The sequence below is a fragment of the Cupressus sempervirens genome, chromosome 11 (genome assembly GCF_028749045.1).
Source record: "Cupressus sempervirens isolate cs-2001-9-10 chromosome 11, ASM2874904v1, whole genome shotgun sequence".
Classification (NCBI taxonomy): Eukaryota; Viridiplantae; Streptophyta; class Pinopsida; order Cupressales; family Cupressaceae; genus Cupressus; species Cupressus sempervirens.
In genome coordinates this window covers 162,027,515-162,042,308 of record NC_143128.1, presented here as the reverse complement: position 1 = coordinate 162,042,308, position 14,794 = coordinate 162,027,515, and the positions used below count along the sequence as shown (strand labels likewise).

At 35.9% G+C, this 14,794-nt stretch overlaps 1 protein-coding gene across 1 annotated transcript in view; it reads left to right on the top strand.

The window, feature by feature from the left end:
* The window catches only part of LOC149528693 (GTP binding protein), a 124,796-nt gene that overhangs the window by 85,065 nt on the left and 24,937 nt on the right, over positions 1 to 14,794 (top strand). The window contains exons 7-9 of the mRNA XM_089811358.1: positions 8,855 to 8,919; positions 9,469 to 9,585; positions 11,795 to 11,870. Of these exons, the coding sequence (XP_089667484.1) occupies positions 8,855 to 8,919; positions 9,469 to 9,585; positions 11,795 to 11,870 (258 nt within the window). The remainder of the gene's footprint in view (positions 1 to 8,854; positions 8,920 to 9,468; positions 9,586 to 11,794; positions 11,871 to 14,794) is intronic.

The window sequence follows — 14,794 nt, the reverse complement described above, 5'->3', positions numbered from 1 at the left end:
TGAACCAGTGTGAAGCAATATTGAGTACTCTCCTTAATGAAATGGATAACTGGGTGATCATCTGAGTTTTATGAAGGATTGACATTACTTAATGCCTTCTAATATATGACATTAATGCCCATCCATGTTGCCAAATGTATATTGTGCATTTCCATGAACACAGGCAAATACCAAGACATGCTTATTTCAAAACATTCAAGTGAGTACAGATGTCATAAGAGGATTTTAGTGAAATATTCCTTCCTAAAATCAGATTTCGGTTTATCCAAGGTATCATGGCCTGCGGCATATAAAGGCCTTAGTTGGAACCATGAGCACCCGATCCTTGACATATTAGAGTCAAGATAAGAATTGAGAGTCAGAGGACAAGTCCACTGTTTTACACCGGTAGAAATACAGTTGGATTTTGTGCATTCATTTGCAGACACCCAAGGGAACAGTTGAGAAGTTCTCTCCCAATTGTTTGACAAAATGCGGTTGGAGACTCATCAAATTGATCAAAGATGGGACTTGTATATGCCAAGTTTGAGGCTTGAGAAATCAGTGCAAATCACTTAATAGTATGAATGGGCAAAGCAGTGCACAATCTAAAACTTAAAGAAGATTCAGCCTCTCACATTTCTGTTATAAAGCTGATATCGGGAGGAAGAGTAGGACCTGTCATATGACCGAGTTTTCTTACACATCTTGTTGGTAATTCTGTGAGTCATAACTCACTTCCTTGGTTGGACCGAGATGTCAAGAGTGTCGATTGAATATCTTAGTCTTCTCCACCTATCTTGAGGTCATCAAATCTATTAAAAAGGGTGTTAGAAATTGATATCACACGATGAGACACGCAGAGGAGGACACGAGCTAAATGCTTGGCGAAATGCTATTCAAGACGCATCAAACTAAAGAAAACAACATTCTGATGTCATATAGAATCTCTAGTCATGTGTTCAATGGTATGGATCATCGACTTTAATGGTAAAGAAGCCCATATCCCCATATCACGACTGTCAGCTCATAAAGCCCACATCCATATAGATACAAACAAATGCACGAGACATGATATCAATATCGATTTGTGTTTGACTGGGTTGGAAGTTTGTACAGAGGATGCATACTAACTATTTGACCAATTGCCGACACTATGATGGATCGAGGCTAAGTAAAAATCACATATAGAGATTGAAGTGCTCAGGCCATCCCATTGTCCAAATTCCTTTTTATGTGCATTTAAGTAAATTAAATCGGTTGTAGATCCTAATGGATATCAATAAATGGTGAATACATAATCTATCCATGAGGGAAGTGCTCGAGACTTGATGATCAAGTAGACTCCAAGGTTGTAATGGCATTTGAGTAACATCTGAAGTCCAGTTTAACGGGACTCGCCGAGTCAGTTTCGGACTCGGCGAGTCAGAGGTAGAGTCCACCTTTTCGAGGCAGACTGCCTCTTGACTCGGACTCTGCTGAGTCCTGCCTGACTCGGCGAGTCCATGGACTCGCCTAACTCGGCGAGTCCCGATGCCAAGACTCTCACCGACGGGTAACAAGTAAAAAGGCAAAAAAAACATAAAACGCTTTGTTTAATTGGATTTTGTTGGTTTGTATAACATGTTATTGACCTAAAAAGGTCATTCCACCATTTGCTTGTGCTCACAAGAGAGAGGAAAGAGTTAGAGAAGAATATTGGGGTTTTGAGAGAGAAATCAACAAACCGGTTTGGTCTCCCGTATTGATTGCTAATGGTTCGTGCATCTTTCTAGCTTGCATTAAAGCATTGAGAGGAGCTTGAGGGAGCATTTGGAGGAGGTTTCTACAAACTTGCATTTCCATTGTTTGTGCAAATTTGAAGAGGTAAGCTACAAGTTGTTGTTGCATTTCTTTGTGTTGTTTTATACTATGTTTTAAACTTTTACATTCATATTTTTAAAGTATTTTCACTTCTCATTTTGTTTAAATTTGTTTGGTCTCTACTCTCTACTACTAGTCTACTATTTTTTTACTTCTCATTTTGTTTACATTCATATTGCAGCAGGCTGACAGCGAACAGTAACTTATTGAAATTTGATATAATGTCTCAACAAGAAGGTGAGGGAAGTGGAAATAGGCCTCCATTTAACCCTAATGCAGACCCAAGTGCAATAGCAAGGGATAGGGCTTGGAAACATGCCATCCCGGGGCACAAAAAGGGAGTTGTTACATGTTGGCATTGTGGTGTGGTATATAATGGGGGAGGAATAAATAGATTGAAGTATCACCTAGCACATATACCTAGACGTGATGCTAAAAAATGCAAAGATGTACCTCAAGATGTTATGCGAGACATCCAAACTCTTCTAGAGGAAAAAATGGAGCAAAAAGAATTGAAAAAGAAGCAACATGAAGAAATGGCACAACTAGCCAGAGCCCAACAGGGGTCTTCTAGTTTTCGCTCTCCATTATCCACTGCTCCACCTACAGATACCACTGCTTCTACGAGTGTGAGCATTGGGCCTCACATTCGTAAGCAAAAATCGACACTTGATTCTATGTTTGCTCCACGCACGGCTCCAGGTTCACAGCCATCGCTTGAGGGCATGGGTTGGAACAAGGATAAACATGATTATGCAAAATTGGCACTTGGGGACTTCTTCATCTACAACAACATTTCATTCAATGCAGCAAGGTAATTATTTATGTAAATTTAAATTTAAGTTTTCTCTTGCTTTCAAAGTTACAAGTTTCAGCTTTCAACTTTCAGCTTTCAATAATATGTTTATTTTGTTTATTTTAATTTGTATTTTGTTTTCAAATTTATTTATAATATACTAATTTGTTTAACTTGAAATTTTATTCTATTTGTTTTAGGTCCCCTTATTGGCAAATTGGAATCGATGCTGTTGCTGTTTGTGGTCTGGGGTTCAAAGCCCCTAGTGCTGAAGAGCTAGGAGGCCCTATTTTGAACCAAAGGGTGGCTGATGTACAAGTTGAAATCACGGAGCAGCGTGAGGTGTGGAAGAAAAAAGGTTGCACCATCATGACTGATGGTTGGACTGATAGAAGGAGTAGAACACTCCTCAACTTTCTTGTTTCTTTATCAGGTAAACTGTAATTGTACTTAGAATTTTAGACATTAGAAATTTAGAAGTAGAACTTGTACTTAAGTGATTAAGTTTATAAATTTTGAATTTATAAATTATGATTCATCATTAATCATTATACTAATTTGTTTCTTTTTCTTTAGGTGCCACGTTTTTTTTGAAATCCATTGATGCCTCGGGAAAAATAAAGAATGTTGAATATCTTTGTGTGATAATGGATGAAGTGATAAAGGATGTAGGTGAGGAGAGGAGAATGTGGTGCAAATAGTTACTGATAATGCAGCAAATTATGTTGTTGCAGGAAAGCTTCTTATGGAGAGACACCCTCACTTATTTTGGACCCCTTGTGTTGCTCATTGCATTGACCTCATGTTAGAGGATCTTGGTAAACTCCCTTGGATCAAAATAGTTATAGAGCGAGGAAGGAGTGTATGCAAATTTATATATAATCATACATGGGTCCTCAACCTCATGAGGAAACACAATGAGCAAAGGGAGTTGTCTCGTCCAGGGGTCACTAGATTTGCAACCAACTTCCTCACATTGAAATCCTTACTTGATTCAAAGGGAGGTTTGAGACGTATGTTTGTTAATGAGGAGTGGCTTGCATCCTCATATGCAAAGACCACTGCAAGGATTGCTGCAGCTGATCATATTTTTGACGAGCCCTCTTTTTGGACACCTATTGCTGATATTGTGAAGGTAATTTTCCTTTTTGTCCTCATTTCAACTTTATTTTGTTTATGAAATTATGTTATAAATTATTATTCATTTTTTAAAGAAAAAACTTAAAGCTGATTATCTCTTTTCCAACTTTCATAATGATTGCAGTTTGTAAAGCCGCTTATTGTTCTCCTACGAACAACTGATGGAGAGAAGCCCTCAATGGGCTACATTTATGAGGGCATGGATAGGGTGAAGGAGGCCATTTGCACTTTTTTTGCAGGGAATCGAGATAGGTATGGGCCTATATGGGATGTCATTGATAGACGATGGCACAATCTACTTCACAGGCTTATACATGCAGTAGCCTACTTCCTTAATCCAGCATACCAGTTCAGCCCACATTTCAAGGTTGATGATGAGGTGTGTAGCGGCCTCTACGATGTTATAGAGAGAATGTCACCTAATTCAGCAGTTAGCACAGATATAGTCCGTGAGATTGAGCTATTTAAGAAAGCTCAAGGGGACTTATTTGCACGAGAGTTGTGCAAAAGAAATAGGACAGCATTGATGCCTAGTAAACACTAAAAATCTTTGATTCTAATTTCTACATCCTAATTTCTAATAGTAATTCTATTACCATCTTAATTTGATAAATTCAAAGTTATTCATATGATTCAAAAATTTCTTGTTTCAGATGCATGGTGGGAGATGTTTGGCACAAAGGTGCCAAATTTACAGAGGATTGCGATTCGCATCTTGAGCTAGCCATCTAGTACATCAGGATGCGAACGTAATTGGAGTCTTTTTGAGCACATACACTCAAAGAAGCGCAATAGGTTGGCAGTGCAAAAATTAAATGATCTTGTCTTTGTTCACTACAACCTTCGCCTTCGCCATAGACAGATCCTTGGCACCAATACAACTCCTATTGTATTAGAGAATGTTGATCCTCATCCAGAGTGGAACACAGAGGTGGATGATCCTGTCTTTAGTGATGAAGATGTGGAGTGGGTAGATCAGGTGGATCGAGAGGCTGAGGCAGTAGCGATGGCAGTTGAGGAGGCTAGAGCACGAGGAGACAGAGTGGACCCTGAGGCTAGGAGTGATGGATCCGAGGCTGATGACGAGGATTATGTGCGTGAGGAGGATGATGATGATGAGGATGAGGAGGAGGTTCAGGGTCAACCTCGGACACAGGCAGAGAGGATGGCTCTAGAGTCTTCCATGACTTATCTTAGGCGCACTCGTAGGAGGACATAGAGGATGGCTCTAGTTGTTATTTTGATATATGTTTTGAACCTTTGAATTTGATACCATGGATTTTGTAATCCATGAATGTTGTAGACATTTGAGTCTTTGATATTGGAGTGACACTATGTTTATTACTTTATAGTTTATAACTTTATATTTTGGTTATTCAGTTTTTTTCCTTCAAAAATTCGCTTTTATACTTATGTGATCTATGCAAAATTGTGTATGTGTATTAAGTAGGTTCTATTTATATCAATTATTGTGTATTTGATGTTAATTGACTAAAAGATGCAAGAAACAATCTTAAAATCCTTAAAAATCTTTGGATTTCATGAGTTTTTCAATTTTCCGAGTCCTTGCCGAGTCCGGTTGCCGAGTCCGAGTCCGAGTCTGAGTCGGATTTTGACCTTTCCGAGTCAGAGGCGAGTCCGAGTCCTGTAACATTGATCTGAACAACGGATGTAATAGCCAAGAGGAATCATGACACATATTTGAAGCATGGAAAGGAGCATGTTCAAAGTGTTGGAGATGACAGATGCATGTTTAACAGAATGTCGATGAATTCATGGCTCAAAGGGTGCTCGGGATAAATGTACCAAGTGCCAAGTCAACATAGTAGGTACTCGAGATGTGTTGATTACCGATCACAATATCCATAGTCAGAGCATAGTGGAAGTCACCTGGGTTAATTGTGGTTGAGGACAGGATGTAGAAGATGTGGACACTAATGCATCTAGTTTTAGGTTTCAAATCAACTCAGAGTGCTCCTAAAGATAAATAAACTGAACATCTCATGATGCGAAATTGTTATAAAATGTCACAATGTTTTGTTTAAATATAGACATTATAAAGACACAGAGAAATTTCAATGAGCTTTTCGAAAACAAACTTTAGAAAGTTTAAAAGCAATGTGTTCAGTTACCAAGAATCAGTTATAATAATTGAAAAGCTATGGGAAGAGGAAGAGATAAAATAGCCTTCGGAAAGACAGAAAGGGGTTCTTTTTCGGAAAGAGGTAGACTATGGGCTGTCGAAGAGCATTGTTTTTTTTTTTTTGAGACTTTGTGCTAGAAGAGGGAGGAAGTTTTGATTTTAACTGTAATGTAAGGAGGAAGGAATATTTATTTTTCTAAATAGTGATTCTTATGCAGGGATGCAATAAGGTCTGTATAATCTTTTGCACATTAGAAGAGGGAGATATGAAAGATAATTGCATGCCAAGACTTTGAGTTTGAGCATTTATCATTCCACTGATTATGATCTTTGTATAATTTTCAGTTTTTCTCTAAATGCATTTTAGTATCACTTATTTCTGAATGTGTTTGATTACATGGTTTTTGAGGCTTTGATTCTTCACATTCTCAGAAAGATGGAATATGTGTTTCTTGTTTTCCTTTTCTTTGTTATGTAAAGCCTGGACAAATGGACTTTGTGCCATTAGTTCGTTGTTCTCAACTGTTTTATTTATGTTGTAATCATTCGCCCCCTATTGAAGAATAGCGAGGGTATCTGTTGCTTTCAAGTTAAAAGCATTTCTTAATTTCATTCGTTGCATATTCAATTGGGGAGCTGTACCCTATAAAATTTAGAGGGCGCTTGCATAATCTCATTGCAACACTACCCAACTATTGGTGTTGTTTTGTCTTCAAGTTTGGGCATTTTTGAGTCATCTTGTAAGCTTTTCGTGTGAAGACAAATCTGCTTACCAACATATTCTAAGGATTTTTCGTTTTTGCTTGGAATTCTCTTGAATTCTTGATTTCCAACTAAGGTTTTTCAGAATGTTTTCCTTGTTTTCCTTTTCAAGTTAGCAAACTCCATTTTCATTTCCAATTAACATTTCCATTTAGCAAATTTACAAACTCCATATTCAATGCCCTAATTGTCAATCTTTGGCAACATATTGACATCACCTTGCAATTTTGAATCTTTTATAGTTACGATTTTTTATGATTTCATCCTCCATTCCCAATTGTGAAGCAACTTTTTCAACTCCACACTTTTCACACAAATTTCACAATAAGTCATCTCAACTTAATGAAGGACTGATGAGGGACATGGACCTAGAGACGGGTTTCCTCAAGGAAATCCTTCACAAACCTGGATTTTGCAATTCATATTCAATCCTTTGGAAATTTTCTCATTCCACACCTCAACTTAGGAATTCTTGACTTGACCTACCTATTCTGTGAGAGGTAGGAGACTAAAAGGCACAAAACAAAGTTGCCAACCTAAGGACAAGTAATCTATATTTACAATACTGATCCATCCTCAGAATTAGGTGTATTATAACTCTCGAAATCCCATCCATGGAATTGGTATTAGACTCTTCCGAAATGGGAATCTAGTCATCATTTAGTAGCTCATAATATTTAATCCTATGTATATTTTAGATAAATATTCAGTGTTTTTAATTCAGGTCTCTACCCATGAAAAGCATTAAAAAAATATCAGTGTAAAAGTTAAATGACCATGATGGTCATAGTCATAGAAGGAAAAACAGTTACAAAAAACATGTATGAGCATTGAACCACCCAAAATCATTCATATCGAACATATAGCCCACCTATCAATACCTAAATTTTCCATTGGCTGCATTTCCAAGGTACTCTTTGACCTGAACCAGAATTTAAGTGTTATCTATCTTCCCTACCTACATATGGATTGAGCAACATGAAAGAAACAACATTGAAGACCACCTTATCTTGCTGAGATCTATGCACTTTCATCACAAAAAAATGGGAATGGAATGGTTATACTAGGATCCTCAAGAAGACCGTTGTAATGTGTCACCATGGGATCCACTGCTACCTAACCAATGTTAACACTGTAAGCACCATCAGTTCGTATTAAAATGTGAAGCTTCTTATAATATTCCAAGTTTAGTTACTGGTGTTATAGTAGATATATAGCAGCTTGTTTTTACATACCTTTTTGTTTTCTCAAGATTTTACACCACATATTTCACTGATAAAAGAAATGTTTCTACAACAAACTATTCTGCTATTCCTTTGGTGCAGATGGCCACTTTCAGGAGAGAAAACTTAGGGCCTCTGTAATGTCCCTAAATTTTTATAAAGTGACTTAATTAAGTTATCTAAAAAATTAATATTATTATAAAGGGATGGTTTTAATTAATTGATATAATCATAAATTTAAGTGTGTAATAAATAAATTGACTTAAGCTCTTTAGAAGAAGAAAATAATCATTTGATGTGTTTTGATAATATATATTGGCTGTTATAAGTGTATGATCAGTCTGAAAATAATAATTCAGAAAAATCAGAAATTAGGGTTTCAAAAGAATCTGAAAATCAGAAATTAGGATAGAAATCATACTTTTAGAAAATATCATGTTTGGGGATATTACAGCTTCTACTAGCAATGGTTGGGCTAGAAGTTTGAACTATCTGCCAAGATTTTTAAATAAAAGCACTTTTCATTTTCACAAAAAGGCAATTTTCTAGTGGCCTATCTCTGTTGAAAACTTTTTAGGGCAATTTAAGCGAAATTTGCTTATTAGAATCCTGAACACGGACATGAGTTTCAGATTTTTTTGTTTGTTTGTGTATGAGTCCATTTAATGCAAAAGCTTTTGGAATTTTATTGGCATCACTTCTTAAAAAAACTTAAAAATGTCTCCTTTTGGTTCACTTTTTATACAAGATCTGCTTGATAGTCTATTATTTGTTTTTGGCCCTCCTTGTAGTTGGAATATTTTTGTTCTCTCTTGCATGGGTGCGCACATAGTACTTAACTTTTGTGTTCTCTTTAATATTTTAAAGATGTTTCCCATTCCAAAGGATGAATCCAGTGATAAAAAAATTCTATTTGCTTCTGTGAATCTGACAGCTGATGCCATGCAGGTGAACATGACAGAAAAGGACTACCATAGAAAGAAAAACAAATACCTTCCAAAGATACATTCTTGGTAAACTCTATCTTCTTCTTTCCTTGTCTTGCTTTCCTTCTGTATCTGCATACACCTTACATTTGCACAAATTTTATGTTTGATCTATGCACGAATTCAATCAATATATAAGTTTATATGATGGAACAGGTTGATGAGTGAAAGCATTTAGCTTTTTCTACGTTCTATGCAATTATAAATATTTGCATTGGAAGTAATAACCGATTCAACATTGCAGCCTGTTCATTGCTTGATAACAAGCAACATGTGAAAATACATAGTATTCACCAAATAATTCCAAATAAGTTCAATGTTACTAGTTATCACAAGGTTATCTGTTATAAATGAGTTTTCTACTTGGCTCTCACCATTTTGCCGTTTTAAAAAAGTAGCCATGGAACTTGTGGCTTATAATTTTATTGCTTGATTTGCAAATACATCTTATTGTCTATGGTATTTTAGTCAATCTCCCTTGCTGCTTGATCAAAGTTCAAACCAAATAGTAATCTATTTATATTTCCTTCTGTTGCGGCTCCTTGTGATAGGCTTGTCTTAAATTTATGCTTTCAGGGTTCAGGAACATGGAGGTGAACCGATAATTCCCTTTAGTGGCATTCTGGAGCAGAAGCTGGCAGATATGCCTCCTGATGAAGCTGCCAAATATTGTGAGGAAAACAAAATTCAGAGGTACATTAAAGTAACTCTGCTCCAGATCTTGTTCTCAAGTTATATCAATCAGATAAAATGTAATCTTGACAAGCATGAAATTAGACACAAGTGAAAGATGAAAGAAACATACAAAGGTTTATTGCCCATGTTGAATTTTCAATATGGGCAATCATTACAAGAATATCAAAGACATAAAGAATACTTCAAAGTGGCAATGCAAATTAAAATAATTAACTTGAGTAGAAGCTGGTTGATATGCCTATGGATAAAGCTGCCAAATTTTGTTAGTAAGAACAAAATAAAGGTACAATAAAGTTCATTATAGATCTTGTTTGCAAGTTATTTTTATCAGGTTGAAAACTAAAATGCATTCTTGATAACTTAATAAGCATGACACTAGACAAGATAGAAGGATTAAAGAAACATATGGAACTCATTTGTCTATTTTCAAGTTTTAATATCAGTAACGGCTACAAGAATATGGAAGATATGAAGAATGTTTCAGTGGCATTGTAAATTAAAACGACAAACTTTGTAGCAGAAAACACAGGCATATTTCCTAGTGACCACAATCACAGGAATTGAAATTTTTGTCAGCAACATTATGCAGACATGGAACTTGTGATGGCATTTGCTATGATATTGTAGTTTAGCTTTGAAGATATGTGCACTTTATGCTTCATTTAATGTGCTTTTGTAATAGTTAACTTTGCAGTTGCAAACAAGCACATTTCCTGGTGACTACAAGCACATGAATTCAAATTATTATGAGCAGCTATTATGCAGCCAGTGTAGCCTGTGATGGAACTTGCTATGAAATGATAGTTCAGCTGTGCAAATATTTGTGTCTGTGCTTCATTTGTATGTCTTTCTGCAACAGTATCTACCAGGGATGTGAATATGACAAACATGTAGTGGAAGTCCATATTGGAAATCTGTTATGATAGGATATGGGGCTGAATCATTATTTAGATACATGTTCATACCACACTTTTGTGTGTGTATCTAGTTCACACTGGAAAGAATCATTTACATAACTAGCTGCATTTTTTCTCCGTTAAAGGGTAATTGAATGTAAATTGAGTCTGGTAACCTCATTTTTCTTAGAATGAAGGGTAGTAAAGGAACAAAAGTAATGTAGCCAAACAATTGACTTCAATTCTCTAATAATAAAGTGAACTGGGATCTTTAGTGGAAAAGTTACAAAATATTTGGAGGTAAGGAGTTGACATATACAAATAATTTGTGATCTTTCCAACTTTTGGGTGTTTGGTAATGCCAATTTGCGAGTCGCTTTCGTTGATCCCTTTCCTATGTCTGATACTGTTGATGCCAAACATAGTAATGATGTTAACCTCTGTGAGACTTGTGTTGCCCATCATATTAATGAATCAATCGGTGCTTTTGATTTTTCAGAACCTGTGTCATCGCTGCAAGTGTAGGACACGATTTTGACCATCTTCAGTGCGATATTAAATTTTCTGTATCTGAAGAGTTTTGATGCTTCATTCTCTTTGATATCATGTTGCTTTTTTCTTTTCGATAATGTTTTATTTTCTTAGGAAATGGTTCTCCATTTTGGTTGGTTAGTTGATTCCTTAGAATACGGTGATTTATAGGTTTCAAGATTTGTCAAGAATATTTTATCATTTTGCTAATTTATGGCAAGTTGAATGATACTGCTTTCTTCATATCAAAGTACATCTGTACAATTAGTTTTCTATTCCAGTTGTAATTCTAAAGATAGGATTATAAGGAATCTCTTACCACTTAAACACCATGGATGTGGTGCTTTTTGTTTATCAACAGCAAGTGCATAGAAACAATTATTGTAGCTCCCTTCAATTTGGTAAACTATCGTTCTGGAGTGTGTTGGATGTTCCTACAGGGAATTTTGTTGAAACATATCTTTTCGTCTTCATCATGTATCACATTCTTCCCTATACAAATGGCTAGGTGGGGTGAATGTGGTGGGCATGATGTGGAAAAAGCAGTTTGAGAAGAAAATTTCTTGTCATAATGCGATTGTTCCTCTATGTTATTGAATTGTACAGGGTTCATAAATAATAAGTTATTTTCTTGCATTATTTCTTTCTACTTGTTTTTGAATCTCATAATTCTACTTAAGTCTGTATAAAATTATATAAATACACTGTCAACTCAAATGTGCATGGTCAAAGAGTAAATAATTCTTAAGTTTTTTGAAGTTCTGTAATTTATTTTGCAGTTGCCTTACAAAGATTATAAAGACTGGCTTTGCTGCGATAAACCTCATCTACTTTTTCACTGCAGGTCCAGATGAGGTACACCTTTTTACAATTTAATATTTTCAATTCATAGTCATTTTCTCTTTAACTATTTATGAAGGTAAGCGGTGATGTCTGTAATGATGAAAGCTAAAAGATGACTATTTTATATACTACAGAGGTCTCTGGGACAAAATCACATTACTGAATATTTTAGAATTCATAAATAGTAAAATTAGTTAATGCTTTGCATATTCTGTTATGTTTAAAAATTAATTTATCAATTCAAAATAGTCTGGCCATCCTTCAGCTTCTGTACGGCAGGTCTCTATGATTGTCCTAAGCCAAGGTCATTTAAAATTGAAGTATTGAGTTGTTTATCAATCTCTTTCAAGGTAGTGACATATAACACAGAAATTAATTTTATGTACAACCAAAGTAGTGGCCTTATTATTACTCTTATTTAGCCTAATATTTATAAACAATGAATTGGGGCCTCAGAATTATTGAAATGTCTGAACAAATTCACCTTACCGTTGATAGCTGATTGTGGAATATGCATGGACAATGGTATGAAAATGTTTGGACTTGGAAGTTTTCTTTATAATCACTGATCTCAAGGTGCTTGAAATGACTATACTCGAGTAATTTGTATAGTTTGTATCCTTTTGATATATTAATATCATATAGTAATTTCTGACAATAGAAAATTAAAATTTTGATTTCCTCCGTGTTTGAAGATACAAGTGTCCAATTTGTGGGTTATGATATGCTTGCCTGTTATAAGCAGGAGGGTTTGCAAAACTCAGAAGCTCTTGTACAAATACAGTATTCAAATAGACAATTTTCTTTCATGTTTCTGCATATAAAATACAAATATAAAATTTAAAGAACACCTCCTATCTATAGAAAATAGAGGCATTATAAAACAATAAGCAGGGAGGCTGGAATAGATAACTTTCAATGCATCATCCCTTGATTTGTGTGTAAAGTGCAAGAAAGAGAAATGAAAAATGATATTCAATTATTGATCTTGACAACTAGGATTGATCAAGTAACAATGTGCAATGGGAGCAATGAAGGACTGACTCATGAGAATTTCTCCCCAAGGATAACTTCCTTCACTCCAAGCATTGATTGAAGTTACAGAAAATGAGATTATGGTAAATGCTTAGTGAAGACTTTTGAGTGAAACTTGGGGATGTGCACTCAACCCAAAACCCTGGAGTACTTGTTGCAAGGATGTCCCCAAGACGGGTACTTAGTACCCAAGTACCTTAACCATCGCCTAAGCATTGTCATACCTGTTGCCGCACCGCTTAGGTGCTTGGGGATGTCAAGGGTACTTGGGTGCTTCATTCACCTGGGTGTTTTTATGTAGATTTTCTAGACTTGCCAATCTTTTGGGTTCTTGTTTCATCTTTTTGAGATTTTCAAGGCATCCAGACCTAGGGTTTTTCACACTTGCACCTTGGGTTTGCTACATGCAATTTTGTTTGAGCATCTTCAAGCATAGTTTGAAATTTTGGATCTAGGGGTTGGAGGTTTAAAAAAATAGTGTCCTAGGGTTCTCATGCATTGCAAAATTGTAGCTTCTACCTGGATTATCGTACCTGCACATGGTTGACCAGTTTGACCTCAATGTTTGTGATGACGTCTTTCACCAACATTATGGTTGAGGGCAATCAAAGTTTCAATGGCTACAACTACAACACTTAGAAGTAATGCATGATGAGACTATTTGCATTTCGAAGTCTTAGAAGATTGTTTTGGGTATGGAAACACATCCTACAACAGTTGGAACAGATCGGGATAAATTTGATGAGTGTAATTGGGAAGCAATGATGCCTATCAAACATTTTGTTCTGATGATCAACTCTTATAGGTGTTGCTTGGCAAGATAGCTAAAAGATTTGGGAACTCTTGAAGGATCTTCTTGAGACATCTGACAAGGTTGAGCTTTCTTTATGAAGAATATGTTGTTTTCTATCATGATGAATGAGAAGATATCTCTCTAGGCACATCTTACAAAGATCAAGGACATTTGTGATCAGCTAGAGGGTATTGGACACAAGATAAAGGAAGAAGATATGGTAGTGATCACTCTAAAAATCTTGCCCTTATCCTCCAAGCATTTCTTTGAGATGCTCGAAATTACTTCCACTAGTGTTGGTGTGAAATTTCCCGATCTTTGCTACGAGCTTTTGTAACAGGATAAATGTAAGCAACTACTCAGAAGCAATGCTAGCTCTTCCTTATTGAACAAGTGGTGTTCACAACCAAAGCCTCAACTAAGAATGGTAAATCTTAGTTCTTCCAGCAGAAGGGACAAGGACAACCTCAGGATTCTTCCTAGAAGAAAGTTTTTGAGTGCAACCCTTGTCACAAGTTTCGCCATATGAAGAAAGATTGCAAGAATGGTTGGTGTCTGATTAAACTAATTAGGGAGGTACGCTGATGCTACAATATATTTTGATTAGGAGTCTGCATCCTATGCATTCATGGCCATATGCCTATCCAATCATCTACCTAGTACATTGATTTTGGTGCCTCTTGACATTTTACATAACATTGAGATTAGTTCTCAATGTTCACGCCTTTAATAGATTCAATGATCTTTGGAGGAGACGAGTATACTATTGTCAAAAAGGGCAACAAATAGATTTCATCAGGAGGAAGAGATTTGCTCTTTCTCTATGTATACTTTATCCCAATTATAGAACTCAGTTTTCTATTAGTCAGTCAAGTTATGCTTCATTCTCCACAACTTGGTGTCATCTTTAGTTTACACAAGTGCAACGTTGTTGATAGGGAGTCTCACATTTTGTAGTTGGTTTTGAGGATCATGGTCTTTTCAAATTTATTAATATAGGTGATTCTCAAGAGCAAGCCGTGGCAACCAAAAGTACTTTTATTCACTCAAGAGCATCTAACGGTATGGACACTTGAATATTCCCTATCTATCTTAGTTGACTCAAGAG